This window comes from Tenebrio molitor, chromosome 8, assembly GCF_963966145.1.
Source record: "Tenebrio molitor chromosome 8, icTenMoli1.1, whole genome shotgun sequence".
NCBI classification, from domain to species: Eukaryota; Metazoa; Arthropoda; class Insecta; order Coleoptera; family Tenebrionidae; genus Tenebrio; species Tenebrio molitor.
In genome coordinates this window covers 17,569,241-17,595,255 of record NC_091053.1, presented here as the reverse complement: position 1 = coordinate 17,595,255, position 26,015 = coordinate 17,569,241, and the positions used below count along the sequence as shown (strand labels likewise).

The 26,015-nt window shown below is 35.5% G+C and overlaps 3 protein-coding genes across 3 annotated transcripts in view; 1 reads left to right on the top strand and 2 right to left on the bottom strand.

The window, feature by feature from the left end:
* LOC138137584 (uncharacterized) overlaps positions 1-26,015 on the bottom strand; it is a 207,814-nt gene that overhangs the window by 181,575 nt on the left and 224 nt on the right. The window lies entirely within an intron of this gene.
* On the top strand, positions 12,828-15,516 carry LOC138137587 (piggyBac transposable element-derived protein 4-like). Its single transcript, XM_069057064.1, has 2 exons — positions 12,828-12,960; positions 13,025-15,516. Exon 2 carries the CDS (start codon positions 13,075-13,077, stop codon positions 14,488-14,490), a length of 1,416 nt encoding a protein of 471 aa, XP_068913165.1. The 5' UTR covers positions 12,828-12,960; positions 13,025-13,074; the 3' UTR covers positions 14,491-15,516.
* LOC138137586 (uncharacterized) lies at positions 15,292-26,010 on the bottom strand. Its single transcript, XM_069057063.1, has 3 exons — positions 25,847-26,010; positions 24,010-24,321; positions 15,292-17,862 (listed from the first exon to the last, which is right to left on the bottom strand). Exons 2-3 carry the CDS (start codon positions 24,010-24,012, stop codon positions 16,213-16,215), a joined length of 1,653 nt encoding a protein of 550 aa, XP_068913164.1. The 5' UTR covers positions 24,013-24,321; positions 25,847-26,010; the 3' UTR covers positions 15,292-16,212.

The window sequence follows — 26,015 nt, the reverse complement described above, 5'->3', positions numbered from 1 at the left end:
TATTTATGATCTACTTGTGCTGTCGTAAATTTAGGTGACAATGGAAACTGTTATTTTTATGGCAAAGCTGTAAGTAAGACGGTCAAAATGGCCTGCTATTGGTGAATGGCCCTTTTGTTGGCAAATTATAGCATTTGGGCCATAAATCACGTGTCTGGTTTGCGTTTAAATAAAAAAGCGAATTATTTAGTTAACCAAGTCGAAATTTGTAATTGTGCCACCAGGGTTTAATGCGCTAGCAGATACAGATTCATTTAGTGTAAAAACTTTATAGGTAAATTAACAGTTAATTTCAGAAAACTAATAAAACTGTTACGGCCTTATTTATTAACAAAAAATTTTTTTTAAATTCTCAAATATACCTTATCAATAATTAGTTAGGTATATAAAATTTCTAAAATTTTTTTTCATTAGAAGTCGCGATTTCTCGCGTGCGCGTATACGATGCCCCACCCGGTATATATAAAAATGAATCGCCGTTCGTTAGTCTCGCTAAAACTCAAAAACGGCTTGACCGATTTGAATATTTATTTTTTTCTTTTGTTCGCCTTGATTCAGGGGTGGTTTAAAAAGAAAAAAAAATCGGAAAAGTTGTCCGGAAAATTGGAAAATTCGGGAAAAACTGAAAGTGCTTTTTTCTGTGGGAACGGCTGGAACGATTTGGCTAATTTTTTTTTTAAATGTTTGTAATAATCCGTATGAGGTTTTTATGTAAAGAAAAACTGGAAAAGTTACCCGGAAAATTGGAAAATTTGGGAAAAACTGAAAGTGCTTTTTTGTGAAAGATATGCATTATTATATTTTTTTTGTTTTGTTCGTTATAGTCGTGAAAAAGTTTTCAGGAAAAAAAAATCGGGAAAATTACAAAGGAAAGTCGAAAAATTCGAGCAAATTGCAAAAATAATACTTTTTGTATGCATTCTCGATCATAACTGACGATAGGAACGACATATTTTATTAATTCTTTTTTTTTTTTGTTCGATATGCCCCGGGATGGAAATAACTCAATTGAAAGTTTTTAATAGAAAAAAAAATCTGGAAGATTTGGAGAAAAATCTGGAAAAACTAAATTAAAATAATTCGGGGAAAACTGAATGTGCTTTTTTGTGTGAACTCAAGACCATAACTCAGGATTCGAACGATAGCTATGCATAATTCTTTTTTGGTTTTGTTTGTTAGGGTTTTGGATAAGTTTTCGAAAAAAAAATTCGGGACAATTACAAAGGAAAGTCGGAAAATTCGGACAAATTTAAAAAATTATAATTTTTGTATGCACTCTCGATCATAACTGACAATAGGAGCTACATATTTGCTTGATGCTTTTTGTTTGTTTTCAATTGAAAAAAAACCTGGAAGATTTGAAGAAAAATCTGGAAAAACGCAATCCAGTATATTAAATAAAATTACATTTACTTTGTGTTGTTACGCGGTCTGTCCGACAAATGTAGTAGTTGTTTTATTTCTATTCCAATTTATTTGCCTACATGCAGAAATGTCATGTGACAGCTGATTGTGAAATTGGGAATCAAACCAATCGGATTGTTTGCTTGAACATCGGTCTTGCAATCGAAATCGAAATGTAAATATTGGGTGATTCAAAATAATTGTGGATAAATCTGGCAACTATGTACAAAAATTTATGTGGCAACTGTGTGGGTGGGATAGAGTTGACATTTTTTTGACAGTTCATAGTCGCACAATTTTGAAAATTGTCAAATCAATGTGTAATGAAATTTTAAAAATCAAATGCACGCTTTTGAAATGTCATACAAATGTCAACTCTATCCCATTCACACAGTTGCCACATAAATTTTCGTACATAGTTGCAATACTTATTCATAATCATTTTGAATCACCTAAGAAAACTGCATGAGATTCATTGTGATTTCAAATTTAATGGAAGAAAATAAATAATTAGTTTGGACGTGACATTCTGACTTAATTAAATTGTAACTTAAATTCTGGAACAAAACCGCATGGTCCCAACTCGATCACATTCCACGCACATCACACATTTCCAGCATTTCAGCAGTGTAGAATACTGCCGATAGAATTCATCTCACATGTAAAATTCCTCATTTTTACTTTGTTTACACATTTCCAATAGCTTTTCACAAATTCACAAAACGATCACAAACATATTTACGTATTGAAATTTGGACAAGACAACGTCTGTCGAGTCAGCTCTTCGCGATGTTACAATACATATTGGGTAACCCTCCGGATCGACCACTCTTCTTCTAATTTGGAAAGAATGATACCACGTAAACGTTAAATTCGCCTGTCAACTCTGTCAAAGCTGACAACCGGAAATCAGAAATGTGTTTAAATCACAGTGGTACCAATTGTATTTATATTTCATGTACATAAAAGACATCAAATTCATTGGAATTGTAAACAAGTTTCATTTAATAACCGAACGAAATTCAAACCGCATAAGATATAGCCAGTACTATTGATCTCAATGAATTGAAGTTGGAAGGTTGATTAGGATTGATTATGGCTAATCAAAATGTTACAAAAAAAAATATTCAAATCGGTGAAGCCGTTTTTGAGTTCTAACGAGACTAACGAACAGCGATTGTAGGTGATACGAAGTTCACCGGGTCAGCTAGTCATGCATAAAAATAAAGTCATCCCAATAAATGGTCGGAATGGGACAATATGAGATTCCAGAATATTGGTAATGTACGTCGCCGCATTTTGGTTTCCTCTTTCTAGCACCACCAACTCTGTGCGAACGTCGAAAGTGACACCTGCTCAAACCATAACGGAAACTCTTCCAAAATTGACTTTCGGGATAATGTTACATTGAGCATATCGCTCTCCTGAGCATCGGTTCACCCGCGCACATCTGTGACTGTGATCCAGGCAAAACCTGGACGCGTCAGAGAACATTACTAACCTCCATTGATCCAATTCCCAATCAACGTGATTTTGGGTAAACAGCAATCGTACTCTTCGGTGAGCCGCTGTTAACTGTGGGCCCCTTGCTGGTATCCTGGGCCTTAAATCGTGTTCAGCAAGTCTTCTAACAGTATTTGCACTAATTTGGAATTGATATCTTCCTAAAGTCATAACTTGCAAAGCTGGAGCAGTCAGAGTCCTCTGTTTCAACGACTGTAAAAGCAGAAAACGATCCCGTTGAGCTGTTGTTGTTCGTCTGCGTCCTTGTCCAGGTCTTCTAGAGTATTCTCCTGTCTCGTGGAAACGACGCAAAACTCTAGATACCGTTGACTGGTGCAGATCAAGACCATTTGCAATATATTGTTGATTAATACCGCCTTCGGCTAGTACAATAATTTGTGCAAATTGTTCGGCTGTTGTATGTCAACTTAAACGTTCGTAGGGATTCATTTTCGAAATCTATGACTGAAGGAACCAAAACTTCTTACTAACCGTCTCTCAAATCCACAATCAAAATGCTTTACGAAATTGATCAATAACACTAATACAAACTTTTCATAATAAACAACTTTAGAAGTTATCAACATGGCGATTTTTGCTACTAAACAAAAGAAATACGATAAAATAAGAGATTCAGCATAAGGAAATCGCAGAAGAAGTAAAATACAAAAAACTACGGTTCATTTTTACTTTATGCGATAATTTTGCGGCGCAGTGTATTATCGAAACTTCAAGTACTAATAATAAGGGAAGTAGAAATTACTTGTGCCTTCAAATTTGAAGATTGTAACTGCATGAAAAGAAAAATAAATAAGTGAGTTTATTTTCGATTGTTTTTTGTGATCCGCTTGAAGATAAAATAGTAGGTATATACCTATCATTCAGAGTAGAAAGTCTACTTGTGCCTCGCCCAGTTATCGGCCTCAACTGCGTTTCGGCCTTCAATCTCTGGGCTAGCTACGAAAGACTCATTTCTAGTCTTAAGGCTGTTGCCTAGTGGTTGGCCAAGCAATGGTAAAGCGCGCTAAACGGATTCTAATTATTTTTCCACAGTTTTATGTTTGAAGCTATGGTGACTATATTTTTTGTTAAACATTAACGTATCTCACGGGGCTACTGTCTCAGTTTTTTGAAAAATCGCTTCATTCTTTATAAAAAAATTAATAACGTTTTTCAGTAATTCTAGTTATTTTTGCTCAATTTTTCATTTAGAGACTATTTAAAAAGTGCATTGGATTCAGAAGAACGTATCTCATGGGGCTACTGTCTCAGTTTTTGGAAAAACAAATTAGATTGGAAGCAAAAAAATAAACAAAAGCCTCAACAAAACGCGTAAAATTCGGTTATTAGGCAGTCCACTATACTTCTCAACTACCTGGAGGTCGTAAACTCGGGTTGACATAATCACTACTTAACGCCCGTAATGCAACTTTTGTTGGGAAGATACTTGCACTGGGCTCACGGGAACATCCTCGGGGCAGAGCCGGCGTGCCGCGACGGTCAACTTATGTTATGAATAAAAGTAAAATATACCTGTAAAGGAGATGGTCGGATTGCGACGGTGCGGTGGTATCATTTGGATAAAAAGATTGTCATAATCATAACCAATCACTAATTATAATAATTCTTCTTACAAAAATATGATGCACAATTCGAATGATCCCCGAAAATATGGTTAGGGCTGTTTAATATGTCGGTTTTTAAATACTCAATTTTTTGCATAGAGGGATATTTTGACATTTACGATATTTAATAGCACTTGTAACAGCGATTCTAAACTTTAAAATATTGTTACGCAAGAAATTTCTAATTTGAAAATCGACTCTAGGCATTTTTCCTATTTCTCTAATTTTGTTACAGTAGTTTCGCATTATGTGATTTCTGCATTCGATTTTTTCTATGAAACAATGTGGACCGTAGGGCATCGACTCTTTTATCTTTTTGTAAACACTACTATCTCCATCTCCTATGATTTTAGTATATTTTAAATTATGCATAGCTACAGAATTTTTAAAACCTTCTAAAATAATAGCTTTTTCCATTGATGTTGATGTGCTTTTCCAATTTTTAAAACATTTATGTGATGGTGCTTTTTTTTTAATTTAGCAAATTTTTCGCATATTCTGCAGTACTTATTTTTAATACCTATATATAACACTTTTTTTGATCGAGCACCAATTATAGAAGCTACTCCTGACAATGCATTATAATTCGTTTTATAAGAGCGTTTACTCCATGCTCCGTCAACAATGACTGTAATCATGCCTACTCCATTTGAATCAACTTCTCCCGCTTCTAGCGCTAACCTAAGTTCTTCTTGCCCTGCATCAATCATCTCATTTATTGCAACTTCTTTAACATTATTTAATACTTGATTTTCTACAGCAAAATATGTTGACGAGCTCATGCATGGGATATCTAATGCTGCAGATAAATAGGAAAATTGAGTAAAACCGGCACCCATCGCAATAATTCCACATACTGCCGATTTATTAATTTCCGAAGAATCGGTGTCGGGTTCACTACTAAATGTCCCTTCCAACCCGCAAATAGTACATTTGTAACTGAAATAACTTTTTAAACCATACCGTTTTTCATTGATAATATCTACATCATAGAAACTGCAATCGAAACCTTGGTGTTTAATTGATTTTAATGTCAAAAATAAGTGATTTATGTCAACAATTCTACGACCTGTCAGCTGAAATTTAGTCTCATTTGGAGAATTAGCACTTTCTTGTAAAAAAACATCGTCATCTAAATTTTCTAAACTATTATTTAAACTTATATCAATATCATTGTTGAAATTAGCAATATTGTCTATATGTTCAGCTGTAAAAACACTTTTAGAACCTTTTCTTTTTATTATTATACTCATGTCACATCGTGAGGAAGTTCCTTAACATTGACACAGAACATAATACACAACAAAGTCAAAATGCGGAGGCGAGACGCCGGTAATTATGTTGATAAGCACTGCACTATTACTTGATAGTAATATCCGTAATAGTGTATGTACTCCGGCAAAATTGCCGTGCCGCCGGGTGGAGGTGGGATAGTAGTGTTATATATTTTCCAGTTTTACAATACTATTACATATTTTCGTTTGATTTTCATATCTTTTTGAAACTTCATGACTTTTGAAAAGAAACGTCAATAATTGTTATTAACATTTTTCTCCGCTAGTTGGGGCTAGTTACCAAACGATTTTTTGAGGTTAGTAGAATCAATTTCAACAATGAAAATTGGCGTATTGGGACGGCCGTATGGAGCGCAGCGGAAGCCAGATGAAGTTGGCCATGAAAAAGTCAAAACTTTAAGATCAAAGTAATCTCAATAATCTAAAAATCAGTCAAAGCAGTGTTAATTTTTATGTCACTATCTTGTAATTCAAAATGAGGCTGTGTCACGTTCACAAATTATGTAGTACCGCTGCTAAGATTGCTAAATTTGTTGTTGAGGGAATCAAGCAAAATTTATATAGAAAACAATCAACAAATTGATAGAAAAATAATACTTCAAGACCAAGAGATTACACCATTATTTGATACACCTCATCTTATTAAAAGAATTAGAAATTATACGATAACAAAAGATTTGGTTTGGGAAGTAAACGAAGAAATTTTAAGTGTGAAATTGGACCACATAGTGAAGGTTTATCTTTATGATTCAGCGTGGGGCGAATTAAGAGCCCTCCACAAAATTACGGACAAGATCCAAAAGATGTCCTATGCAACTCAAGTTTTGAGTCGTCATAATCATGATTAATTCAACTATCACGATATTAGTTAACTGTGGTAATTTCTAATAACATTGGGCCGTATCACGACACCGTCATTAAAGTTGTCTTTAGGCTATGATTAGCAAAACACGTTATTAAATTTAATCACGACTTTAATCATAGACCTATCACGACCCCTTGTTTAGATCGTAATTAGGTAATCACAGCTTCTGATGTTTAAATGGATAAAAAGAATCTGGCAACATTGCAAAGTTCTGTCAATCGAGAAGTTTCAACGGTAATTTGCTCACTTCGTTTGAATTCCGTAAGAGTTGTTAACGGTTTTTGATTTTATTTGTGTGTGGACAGTTTTACGTGGTTATTTCTAGTTAGTGTTTCGTTTTTAGGTGTTTAGTGGTTCGTTTTTAAGTGTTTAGTGTTTCGTTTTTAGTTAGACAATCATTTAATACTTTTTTAAGGTGTTTCTGTTGTGGTTCTGGAAGTGAGTAAATCAAATTTGGTAAAAATTGACAAAACAATTTGTAACATTATATCGGTGTCCCAGAACTCGCGCGTCAGCCGTAAACCACAAATTCTGTTCTTCCATCTGATATAGGATTTTCAAGATTTTTTTTTCTTAAACCATTTAGTTTTTAAATTACAGCAATTTTAAGATAGCCAATCACAGAAGAATGATTAGTAAAGTGTATCAGGTGAATTATTCCGTGTACTGTTGTTACCAGGTAACAAAATTAATGTTAAAAACTCAATATTTGTCTGGTCAACTATGCAAACGTTTTATACTAACGTCAAAGTGATATTAATTAGTACATTTGAAAAGTGTCGATTTTTGGACGGCAACACAGAAGAAATATTCACTCCCGAAGAATACACCGAAATGATGATAATCTACGGGGAAAGTGGCAGGAATTATAAAGCGGCCCCAAGGTTGTATCGTGAACGCTTTCCACATCGTCGGCATCCTAGTTCGGACGTATTTTTAGGTTTAGTGAACAGAACAAGAACCATTGGTTTTTTGGTTCCCGATAGAAAACGAGTTGGTGGTGTTGACCGCACGGTTCGCAGTCCTGAAACGGAAGGAGTCGTACTTCAATCATTTACGGAAGATGGAACGAGAAGTATTAGAAATGTGGCCGACATCCTGAATCAATCAAAAAATACTGTTCAAAACATTTTAAAAGATAACCACATGCACCCCAATCATTACACCAAAGTTCAACATCTATTATCGGAAGATTATGCACCTCGATTGGAACTCCAGGAACACGAAGAGAATACAGGCTTTGTTGCAAATGTGTTACTTACGGATGAATCCTATTTTTGCCACAAAGGGACTTTTAATAGTCACAATCTTCACGTATGGTCAGGAGAAAATCCACAATTTGAACATTTACTTTAAAAATGTACTTTTCGTTTTCTGTTAAATGTCAAAGTGACAGAATTTAATAAAAGTTGTCCAAACATTTCATCACAGTTTTTTAGCAGCAACATCTAAAGTCATTTCCTCGGAAACGCATACATTTAGTAGAGTTACCTTCGGGAAGGCGTGTGTGATTGATTATCTTAAAATCGTTTTCATTTCGAAACTAACATGCTTTTGGCGTTTTTTGTTGTAGAATCCTTGTCGGATTAAATATTACAATTAGCAGTTAACGGCTGACGCGCGAGTTTTGGGACACCTGTATATACGAGAATAACGAAAAATCAGGAATATACAGGTGTCCCAGAACTCGCGGATCAAATTTAAACTGTATATTCCTTGGTGGTAAGGAAGGTAAAAAACGTTTAGAAAAATATTCAGGGTGCAACAGCTTTTTAGTTATGAATTAATCAAATTGACCAATAGAGCTCGATCTAATTTTCCCTTTATGAGAAATTGCCAAGCAACGTATAATTCGATGAATAATAATAGTTATTTTTATATTAAGTGCGTGAAGAGAGTGTTTTTTGTGCATGAAAAGGTCTTTTACGCCGAGACGAAGGTCGAGGCAGTATAAGCCTTTGAATGCACAAAAACATCTTCACGCACGAAATATAAACAATATTTTTTCTATAATTGATTCAAAAAATTGAAATTAAAAATTCAATTTTTTGAAGGAACTCTGAAGTTTCAATGCAGTGACCATGTTGCTAGGTAACTAATAAAATACAGTGCGTGAAGTGAAACACAGAAATAGTCGTGTGCGTGAAATCGCATTTCACACACTGTTTTGTATGGTTTCTATGGTTTCGATCTTACTAACAATGCAAAAAGAAATACACGTTAGAAAATGACCCACTTCAGGCACCGATAACTATGCGTGAATTTCAATTTTTTGAATCAATAATAGAAAAAATTATTTTCAATATTTGTCTGGTCAACTTGTCGAAACAGACGTCAAAAGTGGCAGCTACTTTTGAAATAACCAAAAATGGGAAATTTCGCCAAAGGCAGGTGAACAAATGTATAGAATCTAAATCAGGGAACGCAAGAAGTTTCTTCTTCCGGCAATGAATGAAATATGGTTTGTTATGAGTGAAAATTTCCAGAGCAATTGTAACATTGAGGGGTATGGGAAATTGACGGGAGGGATGTGATGAATTGAACCTTTGTTGATGGGAGGTAAAATGGCGACATAGCGTCAAGTGAGTAATATTACAACTTTAAAAATCTTAGTAAAAAGTGAAATATGCAGGGCCTGTGAAGTGAATCGGACTCCTGTGCATACACTCTGCATCTCCAACGTATTAGCGCAGCTATACACGAGCGGAACTTTTCATCGTCGAAATGAAAGAAAAGACTTTTAGGAACATTCTTGACAAGAATGTTCCTATTCTTGACACTGCAAAAAAAGCTGGAGTTACACGTAGGTTTTGAACAACAGATCAAGCATAGTGGCAGTTCTGAAAGAAAGAAGACAAAACTGGATTGAACTAACCTATTTATTTTAGCATCATTATTAGAAAAAATTTAAGGTCAAATTTTGTAACTAAATGATGTAGAATCATGGATTTATTAGTACTGGATACGGTGTACAGCCATCATAGTTGAACAAGACGTACCATCTATTTCTGTCGCTCTCAACACATTATCTGGGTATTAGCACTATCCTTTAGCGAGTCCCCCGACTTTGATTGGTTTAAATTCTCAATCTATCAATTATTTATTACTCTCCTGTCATTCGTGTCATCTTTTTTCTAATCTGTTTCTCTGAAGTTTGCATAGTTCGAGAGTATTTGAACCGTTAACTCTATCAAGTATTATTGTTTTAGAACTTGAACATATTAAGAATGACTAATTCGTCTAAAGCCAGGTATTTTTCACTCTAATGTGAAACACTGACAATGCTGTTGGTAAAGATTTCACAAAAGGAAATCCCGGTTTGGACTACAAAGGTGAAGAAAGTTGTCTGCCTTCAACAACTATACTTTTGTGAACCACTTAACTTTAATTTGTGCGTAAATTCAAACTCACAAGTATCCATGAAACTTAAAAACACCAAAATAAATATTAATCGTAACAGATTCTTATATTTATTCATTATTAAATAATACAACTTTGTTAAGTTTACTTCTTATCTTGTTTTTGTTTAGAGCTTTCCGTAGAGGAGCTTTCGCAGTTTTCTTACATTCGCAACATGTTGGATCATATTTACATGTCGTTTTGCTTTTTAAAATTTTGCATGGGTTTTTACATTCATCCTAATCAGAATTCCGAAAATGTTTTGAACAAATAACCGCATCGTTTGCAACTTTGATTGTCTCTTCCACACTGATATCGATTTGTTTCTTAAGAAGGTTTCTTTTGGAAAACTGAAATCATTTTTTCACCCAGGTCTTCGATATTTGTAAAGAATCGTCTATTTTAGGTACTATTGCGATCAAAAAATTTTGGACACTAATGTTATCGTGCTGTCATACATTCTAAAACGACCCTTATGTATTAATAACCTCAATTTTGATTGTGTCAATTTTGAAAATGTGAATGTCAGATTTACCGAGAAAATATTCAAAAAGTTGTAAAAGTCAGACAAATGGAATAGAACGAGGTTTTAATTAATAAAAAATATAAAACAAATACCCAAATGTACTCGCATATTAAAAAAATTATATTTTAAACCGGTGTCAAATTGACAACAATTTCATCTTTCATGTGACAGTTTCAATAAAGCATGATTTAGAGTAATTTTTTTAATGTGACAGAAGTTTGATGTCCAAAATTTTATGATCGTAATAGTACATACCAGTGAAAAAATAAGTCTTGTCTTGAAGACTATAAAGAGTAGAACAAATTCTGCAGGTTTTCATTATTGCAATTATTCTATTTTACGAATGCAGGAAGTTTTATGACAGTTCAGACCACAGGTTCAGACTTTTGAATTAATTTCAAACTTCAAAATTGACATTTGCGAAACATCAAAACGACATACGTATTGTAATAACAGAGAGAAACATACAGTGTGGAATAAAATGATTTACATCTAGTTACCTTTGGAATTTTTGCACATGCAAATTTTCCTGTACCGCTCTACTTTTTTTTTGAAGTGCCGAACTATTAGCTCTGTCAATAAATGTCATCAATCGAACTGACAATTGTTACAATTTACTAAATTGAATTAACAAACGTTGGTGGCCACTTTCAACACTAGCTGTGACTTGCTTTTGTTAGCTCCTTTTTAATTTCAATCTCTACTTTGCATTCATATCATCCCTTCGCAATAAATCATATTTGGAATTTTGGAATATTTTGAGGTTAGGCTTTCTTTTTTTTTTTGTAGAGCGGCATTTCGTATTTTTACAAGGGTGATGCAAAGGTAACTAGATGTAAATCATTTTATTCCACACAGTATTTTAATACAGGTTAGAATGAAATGGGGGAAGGTACCGAAGTCTGTGATATGTTTTTTCAAAGTCGACATACGTTTATAGGGTATTGCCGTATCCAGTACTAATAAATCCATGTGTAGAATGCAACAAACGAAATAAGAAACATGCAAAATAAAAAATAGTTATTTTTATATTAAGTGCGCGAAGAGAGTGTTTTTTGTGCATGAAAAGGTCTTTTACGCCGAGACGAAGGTCGAGGCAGTATAAGCCTTTGTGAGGATTTGTTTTTTTTGTATGGATTGAGTGAGCCACTAACCTGTCCTGATGAAGCTCGACTTGGAGGAGTGCGATGTTTGGATTCTGATGCTCACGATCGCCTTTGTGGTGTCCAATGTATCGGGGAATGGTGCTCCGGTGAATGTTGAAAGTACCACTGCTGCCACTCTACTTGGTACCACGAATTTGGACTTTCGCAATTCGCACACTCGCTTTATTTCTGTTGTGGACGGTGCTTTCGATGACGAACACGTTACACAGCGCGGATTTTATCGTAATAAAATTATTTTGGCAATTTTGACTGTTCCTGTGACGGAAATTTAAATTATTTTTACACACTTAATAAATCATTTAGTTCCTTGCGAATATTAAAATAAAAAATCTGGCAATGCGGTGGCAAGAAAATATCGAACAGACACTGACAGAAAAAAAAAATTGCATCCGTTGCATCACTGAGTCAGTTAGTCCAACATCAAAAGAAAAAATCATAGCCAACTCGGTCCCAAAAAGATCGTGAATACCTAATATGTAATTAATATCGGGTGTTCATTTAAATTTTCGGTCAAAGTTGGCGTTTGAAGAGTCGATTGTGACCGCATCAGCTGTTTAAATCTTACATCAGTTTTTGCATTGTTTGTGTTTTTACACGAAGGGTGCGTTCACAATCGACTCTTCAACGCCAACTTTAACCGGAAATTTAAATAAACACCAATATATAGTCCGTTCATTATAAATGTGCATCTGAGGCGGCTATAGAAAGCTGATTTTAGTTTGGCAACCCTGGATAAAAGACCGTCTCTAGTAGCGCTTTGTTTTGTTATAGTTGCCAACAATGCCAAAAGTGCTTTTGTAGCCAACACTTTCGTCTTCTTATTCCTTCTTGTTGGAATAGTAGGCCAGTCGCCTGTTCCTTCTTCGATTCCTAACCTTTTATTTAAATGTGGTCACACCACCGTTTTCTTGGTGTTCCTGCTGATCTTCGTCCGTTAGGTGCTATTTTTAGTACTCTGTCTGCAATTCTTCAATGATATGATGAATTTTTACGCGCCGTTCTACTTTTTATCGCGTAGCAGAGTCCTGTCACGTGTCTCTAGGTGATAAAATAAATAATTAGAAATACGCTATTTGTGATATTTTCAAGAATTTGAAATTTTCAGTACCCTCAGCTTCATCTTCGACTGACCCTCTGCCGGAGCCTTCCGGAGAGCCTCTACCTGGCCCTTCTCGCGGTAATCCATTTCTCCTCATCTCGACAAATGAAGACGTCTCACCAAACAGTTTTATTTGTTTCAGGTGCCTCTGCCTTCGGCGACAGAGATCGCAGCTCGCTTTCAGACTCTGCGATGGCGGACACCGTAGACTTCTCAGGCGACTCCAGGTCAGACCCGGAGTCGGACAACGACATTTTATTCGAAACTCTGTCCGAATCGGATTATTCAGATTTAGAAAACAACAAGACAACCCCCGTGATTCCTCCAGGTACGCTCGACCCTTTGTCCTCTCCCCAAACCCCAGACCCCTGTTTCAGGGACTCCAACCCTCTCCCCGACCCCCATTACTTGTCGTTTTTGTCATCTCCGAAACTGCAACAAACCCCTACCACCGACGGACAAATCCACTTTTTCCGCTTGATTTTCGACGACGAAATGTGCGACTTTATCGTTAACCAAACCAACGCGTACGCTGACTCCCTACAGAGGAGAGCCTCTTCGTCCGCAAGGATAAACCGATGGAAACCGCTGACTCGAAACGAGTTTTTGGTGTTCCTGGGTTTGTTGTTCCACACGGGAACCGTGAAGTTGCCCTCTCTGATGGAATACTGGAGCACCGGCAGCTACTTCGAAGGGATGATGAGTGTCTCTTGGTTCCCCAAGAACATGTCGCGTCACAGATTTTTCTTGATCTTGCGGTGCTTGCACTTTGCTCCTAACCCGACTGACGCACCGAAAGACGCTCTCTACAAAATTAGACCGCTGCTGGACTTCTTCCACCGCAAAATTGACGAGGTTTTTGCCATCGGGGGGGACGAGGCGATGGTACTGTGGAGGGGACATCTACGGTTCCGTCAATATAACCAGACAAAGTACCAGAAATACGGTCTCAAACTGTACATATTGACGGAACCTTCTGGTGTCGTGCGCAAGTTTCTTGTCAACGCAGCTTCACCAGACACAAATCTTGACCATGCCCAGCTCGTCGAAGACAAGACGCACTCTTTGTACGTGGATAACATGGACAGTCTCTTCAAGTGGAAGGACAAGAAGGAAGTCGTCACGATTTCCACCGAATCAAGTGCTGACCTTCTGGAACAGTTACATCGACGAGATCGAAGTACTCACGTGTACAATAATTCGTCTTGTGATATAAATCGCGTCGACGAACTTTTGTCGTATTACCCTTGCGAGGGTAAGAGCGTCAAGTGGTACAAAAAGTTGGCGATACACATCTTCCATCTTGTGCTCATCAATTCGTATCATTTGTATAACATGAACAGAAGACCCAAACAGACGTTACATTTTTTCAGATTGAATTTAATTCTTTCGTTGTCGAAACATACGTACAAGTACAGACCGCGACAAATGAACGTATCTTTTACCGCGACTGGACATTATCCTAGAATCCTTCCTCGTCAAGGTAACAAACGGAAGCAACTCCGCTGTCGTTTTTGCAAAAAGCATACGTCGTATGAGTGTATGGGATGTCACGGAACGTTCGGATTGTGCATCGAGTGTTTCCCGGGTTATCACCAATCGCAGTGAAGTAAACAGGTTTCTTGTAAATAGTTTTAGAGTTAATACAAAAGAATTTGTAATTATATGTATAGTCTCTTTTTTTAAATCAGCTGTCAGAGTGTGGTCAAATTGGTATGAGCAATTGAAAGTAGCAAACAGGGCATTTCAGAATGCAGGTTGGCAGCGTCGAGTCGTTTAAGGTCATCGGCGCTGTCATTGCGCATAACTGTCGTTTGCGTTGAAAAATTAACGCAAAAAATTTGAAAAGATGTCTTCGCGAGAAAAAACAGTGGGCAGCCCTCCACAGAGCATGAAAAAATGGTTTTGACTCGGTACTGCGAAGCGTTGAAAGGTGACAAATCTGAATCGAGTAAGAAAAGAAAAGGTCCGTTTTTTTTGATAATCAATTGTCAAAGTGTTGTCAGGTTGGCAGAAAATTCGAAGCAGTGAATTTTATAAATCACGTTTGGATCATTGACTTTTGAAATTATCACCTATTGTCACATTTGACTATTTAAATGTAAATCAAACACGTGTTTCAAACTCACAAACATCTGCAACATACCCTCAATAATGATCTGGGGGAAGTCTAGGGTGAAACTGAGATAGAACTTGTAATAACACAGATATCGCCAGTCTTCCGCCAAAATTCAAACATTTGAATTATCGAAAGAAACCCGCGAAATTGAACAAATTGACCATGGCGTGATCGTCATCGAAGCGGTAAAACCCCTACGTTGTATGTTTTGTACAAAATGGCGGCAGACTAGCTCGGGATGCAAATGGCGGACCTGCAGGGTGGACAACTTCGAAATAAAAATGCATAAATCGGTTGAAGGACGCCCGTATTTATTTTATGCATACATGAATAAATACATTCTCGTTTTCATTTACAGTGTTATTTGATCTGGGACAAGATCACTTAATACTTGGAACAATTTAGCGGTGCGACTTTACATCACACAACAAAAAAGATACACAACAACACAATAAATTCGTCTACCGACCTCTTGAGGAGGGTAGAAATAAACAGTTCCCATTTTTTTGTTGGAACGAAAATATACAACAAATAAAATAACAACAACGGTTGCTCAGAACCTAAACCCGTAATACAAGAACAAAGCGGGATCGCGAAACAAACGATATTATCTAGAATAGACACTGCAAATGGGATGAGTAAAAGCCCCAAAAATCATCCACAAACACATGGCGCACCTTAATCTTTTCAATTGCCAAAGCTACACAACATGTTACATAAGAGTGTGCAACAAGACTCTAGATTACAGTGAATATCGTCCTAACTGAATATAACGCTCCTCCAACCTTCAGCTCCTTCCGATAACAAGCGGTTTCCGATCGCGGAGTTAAATTTGCCTCAGCAACAATTTAAATCAATAATAATAATAAATTAGCTTTCGCCCCCCTGTCTCCTAGTTCCTACCCTAGCGTCGCGGCAGTGGCGGTTCGTAAGGGAGGGCTCTGGGCAGAAATTTATAAAGAAATAAGAATTTTTTTTTAAATGTGTTCAATTTTTTATTGAAGATACCTACCTATTGAATTAGTTGATTTATTTATTTTATGTCAATATAAATTTATCGTATGCAAAGGTTGCAGTAATCGAACTTATCAGCGGTTAAGTTTCATATTATTCATTCTCCTTTCTTAGGTGAGGGCGGTCGGCACAGAGCTATTCTCATATTTACTTTATAATTTCTGACAGCATAATGTAGTGCGTTCCGTCTACAGTCATCAGTCAAATTGATATTTGCTCCTTTTTCTTTCCAAGTACTGGTCAACCTCCATCACGTGCAAATCCAACTGTCGAATTGCTTCATTCCAAGGTTGTGAAACATTACAAATGATTAGGAGAGAATCTTCTGTCTTACAAAACTCTGACATTTTGATTGTATCTAAAGTAATCGTAGAAACACTTCTGGGAATGTAAGTTTCAAACGCCTCCTCCTGCTTTCTACCGATTTGAAGAACTTCTTGTGTCATTTTTATAAGTTCTCTAGTTTCAACAGTTCTGTCATTCCCTTGATCAAAATTGAGTAACTGGTCCAAAAAAATTGGTGGTCGACCTTGAAGAGACACCGCAAAATGTTTAATGATATCTGTGTAGACACCTTCATTTGGTAAATCGGAAAGATCTTGGAAAATTTTCCACCCCTGAAACTCTTCTTTTGTTGCGTTTCCCAATAATACAACTTTTTTCTTTTCAACTTTCTCGAGCAGTCTGATAGCGTGTTTAACTTGTTCTTCATGACAATTTTCCGCTTTCACAATCAAGGGAACTTTGTTTAGATGCCACAACACTTTACTTCTTGCTTTTGAAGGTAAATCCTCAATCCCCATAGGACGCAATCCATATTTGAGCGATGGGAAACTGATTTCATCGTCACTTGCTGTATCGTTCCAGATGTTAGCGATAATCTCTTCATTTGTGTCTCTAATAATCGTCATGTCAAATTTCATAATTGCTTCTCGAAGAAGTTGTGATTTTTCGTTGCACTTTCTGTCCGATAGCGTTTGTATAAAAGGTGTAAGCGTTAGCTCAGCCAATTTTGCTACCACGTCGTATTTAGACAGGATAAAGTTACCAGACCACCACGTTTCCATAAACTGGATAAAACTTGAAGAGTATGTGGCGTCGGTGATTCCACACTTTTCTCTCAACATAGCGTTGACTAACGACTGTGCTCCTGTCGTGTTAGTCTGAAGGGCAAAGAAGTAGAAACATTTCAAATAATCAGCAAGACCTTCAACTGATTCACTACTCTGATTTAATTCAAACTGAAACACTTTTGTTCCCCCCTTCTTAAACCTGATTTCTATTCTGTTCGTTAGGAGAAGTTTCTGAGGATCCAAGTCTTGGAGCTCCCTCACAACAATTTCTTTCTTTTTTTCATCTTCAATTTTCTTGTCTCTATTTTTCGTGTGCTCATTTTTTATGTTTTCAATTTGAAGTAAAATTTTTGAATTACTTTCGATACTTGTCGACAAATTCGTGTATAAAATAAAACTGACATTTTCAGTGTTTTCAAATTTTCTAATAGATTTTATATACTTCGGTAAGCTGAAGTCGCCACTTTCCGCCGCAAACTTTTTTTCGGTAACTTTTTTCATATTCTCAGAATGTTTCAGTTGCAAGAGAAACATTTGCGATTGTCCATCCACAAAAGTCACTTTTAGCGCCACGTCGTCGAAGTCTCCATAATCGTCACTCTTGGTTTTCATCTCGAAATCTGCCACAATATCACTTGTGCTGAATTTTAAAGCGAACAGAGCGCACATCAGTTTTTCATAGTCCTTGCCGAGATCTGTGGTTCCAGCTCTTTTCTTGTAAGAATCAAATCGGAGCTGACTTGAAGAACCAAAGCACTTCCTGGTTGTTACAAACTGAAAATTAAAGAAAACAGAGACAATTCTGAAATAAATTAGGTAATTATAAATATATGTACAAATTTTAATTGAACTGAATTTTTCTGAAAGCGGAATTTTTGTTAGTTTTTATTTTATGTTTCTTAATGTGTTTGTCGGCACAATAATCCTTCAAGGTAGTAATTCAATTCAATTTGGTGACCTTTTTTGAAATTGTACGCGTCCGTGGGATAAATCTAGGTACATACAAGAGTAAGTAATATCATTGACTATAAAAACATTAAGACCTGCAACCCAGTGGCATAAAATGTCCACATAGGTTCTGAATCCGTAAAGAGAATTTGGAAGGGAACGCGCGCCCGTCCCCTCTCAATTTCCGTTCGGGCATGTTCGGATTATTGGCCAGCCGTGGAATATCATCAGTGCTAGTGGAGTAAAATCACATATCTAGCTCGCTTATTTCTGAGGGTAGGTGATTCCAAGGTATAACTAAATGAGACCTATACTATCTTGTAGAGGACATTTTGGGGTATAAGGAATGGTCATCTACAACTTTTTTTAATAGGACCGAACTTTGAAAACGGCCTTTATACGTAGTTGAGGTGTAGTCCGAAAAACTACGTTTCTCGTAACATTTAACGTTGTGTTAATTCAACCATTGAAGCTATAATTATGATTTTCTGTATATTTGTAGTAAAAAGTACAGCGCTTCCAATAGTAAATCGGAAATTTCGCAAATATCGATAGTTTTGAAAAAAATAATTAATAAATTTAGATTAATCAAAAATGCGCATCGTAAACTTCACTCTGCTGGGACCTATGTGAAATGTTGAAAATTTCGATACACATGCAGCGAGTCAAATGTAATTAAGATATTGTAAAAGTTAAAAAAAAAAGAATAAAGTCAGTAGCCCGTATACTTTTTGAGAAAATATTTTTTTTATTCGACGAACGAACGCGCCGGACGTCTCCTGGCAGGCAGATATAACCCGGCACGCGCATTTAGTCGTCTATCGATGTAGGGATTGTAGCAGTCTAATAGTATATTATACGCCAAGGTAGAGAAGACATTTTTTTAAGCCGAGGTAGTTTAATAAAGAATAAAGAAGCGAGGCTTAAAATTGTCTTCTCTAGCGTGGTGTATATACTATTTTTTTCACTACTAGATACGTTAAAACCCTTTCTGATAATAATTATTAATCAAATTATTTTGTCTGATGCGACGATCCGAGTTCTCATTTTTCAACGGTTGCTATGAAAATTGAAAATCGTCTGTCTACGTTAACCAATAAAATCAAAGAAAATCTTTCGTTGCTAAGTGACGGCTGTTCATTATTGACCTTGGTTAATAATGAAAATTATTATTAACCAAGGGAGAGAAATTCTACTTCTGGGGTCGGTTCGAGAGTCAATAATGACGCCTTCTGAGACTAGTAGTGAAAAAAAACAATAATTGTAAAATTTTGAGTAGGTAAATTTTTTGTATTTTTGCTAAAATTTAAATATTTTAAATGCTTTCTTCGTCATCTTCATTCTCATATACCTACCTAAACAAGAAAGTCAAGAAGCATTGTTGTGACATTTTTTGCAAGAACAATCGGCAACATTTTAAGCCTTCCTTCATGCACCTGCATTTATTATTTTGGCATCATTGGTCTGTGCAAAAAATGTTCATCAGTTTTCTAATGCCATTAGGTATGGGATCCATTGTAGGTAAAACAGGTTGTAAAATGCCCTTATTTAGATTGGGAAATTTTAAATTGTATTAAATTAACCCAACACTAGAAAACGCACTAGATTACATTAATTAGAGCATAAGTTCATGACAAAAATGTTATAAACTGCTAGAAGGATAAATTTCAAATTTTACATCCGTTGGCTACTTCTTGCTCTACGTAGAATTTAATGAATTTTATGTCAACCAATCTCGTTGGACAAACTATACATGACTACACAACGATATACGTAATTGATAAATGCATCTAAAATTTGAGTGAAGTATGTACGGTCGGTGGACAAATAAAACTGGGACACTTAAAATTTAATCTATGTAAATCAGACCATTGAATTGTCAATATATTTGTCAGTATCTACAGAATATGTCATACGAAAGTTAACCTATTTGTGACAAAGCCGTATTTAAACGATGCAAATTTGTAAATTTTGACTTATGTGATGGTCATTTTTGTCCCAGTTTTATTTGTCCACCGACTGTACTATGGCGGCCAAAAAATTTTGGCCGTCACTTTCTTGACATTCAAGTAAAGTGTAAATAAACCTTTAGGCATCGTAACCCCACTTTCAATTCTTGTCATTTTGACAATCAATTTAAACTGTTTGAAGCTCAGATATTCCAAAAATCCGACATGAATAAACAAAATTGGAGCAATCGTACATAGATAACCTGAGGTAAACGTTCTGTGTAGTAGAAATGACAAAATAATTTTGAGTTTTGAAATTTACCACCCAAAAAATAACGTTCATAATCAAGACAGTAATCATGATGACAATAAAGTACGGATTACAATTTTTTTTTTTTGAATTGACAGACAATGACGGCCAAAATTTTTTGGCCGGCATAGTACATAATAATAATTATTTTTTAATGTTAATACCTTAGCACATGTTGACCGAAAGCATCATCTGTTGGTGGCAATTTTTTAGCAGACATATTGGAGGTTGTAGTCAGCTTATACCTCAGTTGGTTTAATATGTTAATGGTCTCAGTTTTATTTTTTTAAAAAGCCAGTGCGATTTTAGTAGAAATTTTAACAGCCTCGGTCATAGACATCGAGTTTAACTTCCCTAACTCTTGAAATGTTTCTAGATTTTTCAGAAGGACATTGTATGCTGTTTTTTTTGCCGATTTTAAAACGTTAAAAAATGCATCGCTGGTAGCTACGTCCACTGATAGAATGCATTTTTTTAAATATCCTTAGATAACAAAATCCCCAAACCATAACATTAAAATATTAAGAGAGTATCATAGATTGTGTTGGTAATATCTTGAAGCATTCGCGCCACTGATTCTCATTGGTTGTTATAAAACACACGCGAAATAGTTATTTATTTAACGAGTTCGTGTGTAATTTGGGCTTTTTTTGGTATGAGTGGGCCAGTCCACGAGTGCCAAAAAAGCGCAAATTACACAAGAACGAGTTGAATACAACGTTTTTTTGTTCGACGAGCCCCCGCAAAGGCTCCAAATGGTTGAAAATCTTTAAAATTAGCTTGACGGTTCGTTTTGACAAGTTGTCAAATTCATCAAAATTCGTTCACACAGGAGAAAATTCTCAAATTCTGACAGTGTCGAACAAAAAAATAAATTATATGACGTTTCAAATTTGAAATTGTCAGTGCTGTCAAGTGATTTAAGCATTTAGATTTGCGATTTTTCATCTTTAGAGCTTTGTTTTGCGTTCCTCTGGTTTTAAAAGTTATTAGTTTTGATCGTGTTGCTGTTTTGATCTCCTCCGTTGCGATTTTTGTTGATTTCTTTGAATTTGTGAAGTGAGTGCGTGCCTCAAGAATCTAGCATAATGAACACTTTAAGTGACATTACAAACATCGAAAATGATACAGAGGTAATTTTTGTTCATGCATTAAATATTAAATAATCTCTTGTTTGTTTTAGCCATTTCCGAAAAAAGTTGGATATTTTCATTTCTGTAGCCAGCTTTTTTCGGAAATTCGAAAATGTATTGTGCGTTGCATTTTTAAATCCATCGGGCACATTATCACTCTTGAAATACCCTGTATTAATAAAACCTAATATATTACTATTGGGGACAAAATACTTTGGTCGTCATTCTTCTGTCACTTCAAAACAAATTAATGTAAACCAAGCATTAACGTTAAGTCAATAGTGATGACAATTTCAAATTATTGACTTTTCTCTTGTCAAAAATATGGCACCTTCCACCCATTCACAAATTTAGAATCATCTCCCTTGTTTCTGGGGGATTGTCCATGGGCCAAATTGCCTTGTGGAAACATTTTCAATTTTTCCTCCTAGGAATATCTCCTTCAGTTGTCCATTTTTCGGTATTTAACATTTTGCAATGACAGTGACAGTGGTTGACAATAGTAAAAAATAAGGTTAACGGTCCTAATGCTTGCTTTACAACTTTATGTCAGTCAACTGACTTTGACGACCAAAATAATTTGTCCCCAATAGTACCCCTGCTATACTGAAGTTTTCTTTCATCTTTCCTAAGTGCAAACATACAGAATAATAACAAAACATCACGGTATACGGTATACGGGCTACTGACTTTATTCTTTTTTTAAAAACTTTTACAATACCTTAGTTATATTTGACTCGCTGCATGTGTATCGAAATTTTCAACATTTCACATAGGTCCCAGCAGAGTGAAGTTTACGATGCGCATTTTTGATTAATCTAAATTTATTAATTTTTTTTTTCAAAACTATCGATATTTGCGAAATTTTCGATTCACTATTGGAAGCGCTGTACTTTTTACTACAAATATACAGAAAATTATAATTATAGCTTCAATAGTTGAATTAACACAGCGTTAAATGTTACGAGAAACGTAGTTTCTCGGATTACACCTCAACTACGTATAAAGGCCGTTTTCAAAGTTCGGTCCTATTAAAAAAAGTTGTAGATGACCATTCCTTATACACCAAAATGTCCTCTACAAGATAGTATAGGTCTCATTTAGTTATACCTTGGAGTCACTAAAAGTCATAATTTCAGTCCGATTTTACTCCAATATGCGTCTTGTAATAATTTCCTTACAATTTCTGTGAAAAGTGGCAGCCAGGAATTTGTATTTAGTGATTGTTGAAAAAAAAACTGATGATTTTGGGATTTCAGTCTATGATAATATCTAATTACTTCACGTAAAAATTTCTAGAATAAAATAAGAAACAAATCGAATTGTAATGTATTTTTATTTAATAATATTTCGAGTATCTGTAGAACATCGTAAAATGAAGCTTCCATTTCACTGTAGAATTATTGAGACGACAAAATTCGAAGTTTATTTTTCGAATTATTATAATGTAATTTTTGAATTATATTTTTATGGAATCTGTTAATCATAATTTTCGAATTTTCCGGGCAACTTTTCTATTTTTTTTTTCTTTTTAAACCACCCCTGTATTAAAGCGAACAAAAGAAAAAAATAAATATTCAAATTGGTCAAGCCGTTTTTGAGTTTTAGCGAGACTAACGAACGGCGATTCATTTTTATATTATAGAATATTTGAGCGCCGAGCACATTACTAGAAATGCATCGTACGACGGTAGAAAGACAAATGAAAACGAATTCACGAGCGGAGCCGACAAAAACCAGGCGGATTTGCGTTGGTGTCGCCATCCCAGTGCCAGGCGGATTTTCGGGCGTATTTTGTTCCCATAAGGTTGCAAGTCTTAATGTTTTTATAGTCAATGGTAATATTCATGGGGAAAAACGTTGCAATAAAACACTCTTTCGACATTCTGGGAATTTCAGTTAAACTCAGGGGTTAATTGAATTAAGGAATTTGATGTTAGCAAATTTAAAATGGAGAGAAACACCAAATTAATGTTCTCTAGATTAAGTAACTTTTATTAGCATACTCAAATTTTTGTGAAATGTGCTAGCATTGCAAATTAAAAGCAAAACGCTTCATCGTGGAAAATTACAAAAAAGAAAAAAATAAATTGGTGGCGTGACCAGGATTGCACCACACCGTAGAAAAAAAATCACAGTATTTGACTTGAAATTGATGATTCCATTGATGTTAAAATGATAATATCAAAATAAGATTATGTATCTGAAGGAAGTACACCAATTAAAACGACAGGGTCGCATATTTGGGCACAATTTTTTTGAATGCTCGTTACTACTCAAAATTAATTTTTGTCCAAAGGTGACGTTAAATAAAACTGTTCTTTTTGTCTCATTTGCCACTCTTTCCATGTCTTTAAAGAATCTAGTAAGCAATTTATACACAAACATAACGGGTGTTTTTTTTAAATTTGGCGTCGAAGTAGGCTTTGAACTGTCGATTGTGAACGCACTATACAGGTTACGGATCACGGATCAGCTGTTGAAATGTTACGCTTTTATACGAGTGGTGCGATCTCAATCGATTCTCCAACGCCTACTTCGATGGCAAATTTAAAAAAACACTACTTAATTAAATTCGTACCATAGAAATTCCTTTCTCTTTCTGCTTTTCAGGAGTAACTCTCTTCTTCCATAAATTTGGAGTTTCCCCATTATGCTCATAATTTCTACCACTGCAAGGGGAACCTTGTTGCTTCACTTCTTTAATACACTTTTTCTGCAACTTAGTTTCGTTCGTCCACCTTCAACTTCCCTTTGTTGTCACAGTGTTGCTTCATTTCATTAGAAATTTTATTATGATTATCATTATTGTCCATGTTTGGGGTTCCGTATTTTTAATAACTTTCAACAAATGCTCGTTTTAGGTGTTTTTATCTGCAAACCCGATGAAAATCTGAAAATAAATCAAGACAAAATAAAAATAATTCATTAGTTAATCAACGAATGAATGACAATTTTGTTAATTATTACTTGTTGTCACTTTTCTGAATGAATCCAAAAAGATTGAGGATCAGTTACATGCCATTTTGTTACTTATCAAGGGAGTAAAATAATTACAGTAGAGGCGCAGATATTGACAATTACATCAAGACTGTAATATTACTTTACTTCTGTATGACGTACAATAGTTATTTATCTACCGTTAGGTACAATATTTTTGTAACGAATTAATTAATTAAATTAACATTACTAACTTTTTTATTATTGAATTGGTAGCACTTTCTCCGCCGAGTACTACATTATCAAGCTTCATACTTTAAAGCATCGGTGGTCTCTGCCAATTTTTTTTTTAATTTCCGTTTTTCCGTCTGTCTTACGTCAATTAATCCCAACCTTACAAAGCAATTTGCACTATAGAGCATTCATTTTAAATGTTGGGTTAAGTTGTAAGCGCATAGCACCATAAATTACGAAAGCGGCAGATTTTCATTGAATTGGTACCTACTGTACTGTTTTCTCAATTTGGTTGTAGGTCGTAAAATTTTATTGCATATTATGAGCGATTAACGGGCACAAAGGTTGGGTTTGAAAAGGTTGGGAAACGGCGCGTGCCATTTGCCGCACAATGCAAAGACATATACAAAATATGCTTGAAGTATCCTTGTATTTTCAACGCCTATGAATAGGTAAGGAACATTTGTCCGAAATTGTTCATTTCATTAGGAACCATGGTTTCAGCAACTCCACAATAAAGTCGTAGGTGCAAACACACTGCTTTGTAAATGTTTTTATGGAAAAGATCGAGAGGAGCAAGGTTACGTTTGTGACTGACGGGCACCTTTGAGTATTATTGTTTTAAACTACCAAGATTTAGTGCGATTCTGTTTCAAAATTTAGCAATATTGTTATTGAACAACATTGATTTTACATAGATCAAACCAATCAACAGCTTCATATCATAGCAACTACAACCTTGTTATATAGCAATATTGGTAAATTTTAAAACAGAATCGCACCAATAATCAGGTAATCGCCTTTAACTCAGCAGCGTACTAGGCATTTTTACCAAATTTTCAATCATTTGTATCTCGAAAACGAAAAAACTTTTATAAGAAATTTTTTTTTGTCTATGACTTCTTCTCATCATTACCAATTACCGGTTTTTTCCAAACTTATTTTAGAATCATCCTGTATATTGAACACAGTTTTAGATTCACTGAGTCAAAGCAGGCAAGTTTTATTACAAACCCAACATTTAAAATGAATACTTTATAGTTTTGTGTTTCGTGCAACTGACCACGATGCTCAGAAAAAAGGCCGTCTAGATTCAAATGATGTTCCAGACGCGGCCACCTGAGATCTGAATCCTGACACACCTGCGAACCATCACAATCACACTGATTCACCTGAGTCATACAGGTTCAAGAATTTGACCGTTTCGGTCCAAGCGCAAAAAAAAATTTATACTATGACCTCACCTTCTGGTCGTGCGGTCGCAGATAATAAGAGTTGGCCGTGGCATTATCAACTGACGATAATAATCAAACGGGCTGCTTGCTGCTTATCGCAAAGTGCAGTTGTGCTGGAGACGGCGAGGTGATGTATAGGAGTTTCTACGGTGGAGAAATAAAGTTTTGGTCGGCCAGA

Bases quoted from the DNA above. Each gene is read 5' to 3' on its own strand.
- LOC138137587 (XM_069057064.1), top strand. From the start codon at position 13,075: ATGGCGGACACCGTAGACTTCTCAGGCGACTCCAGGTCAGACCCGGAG.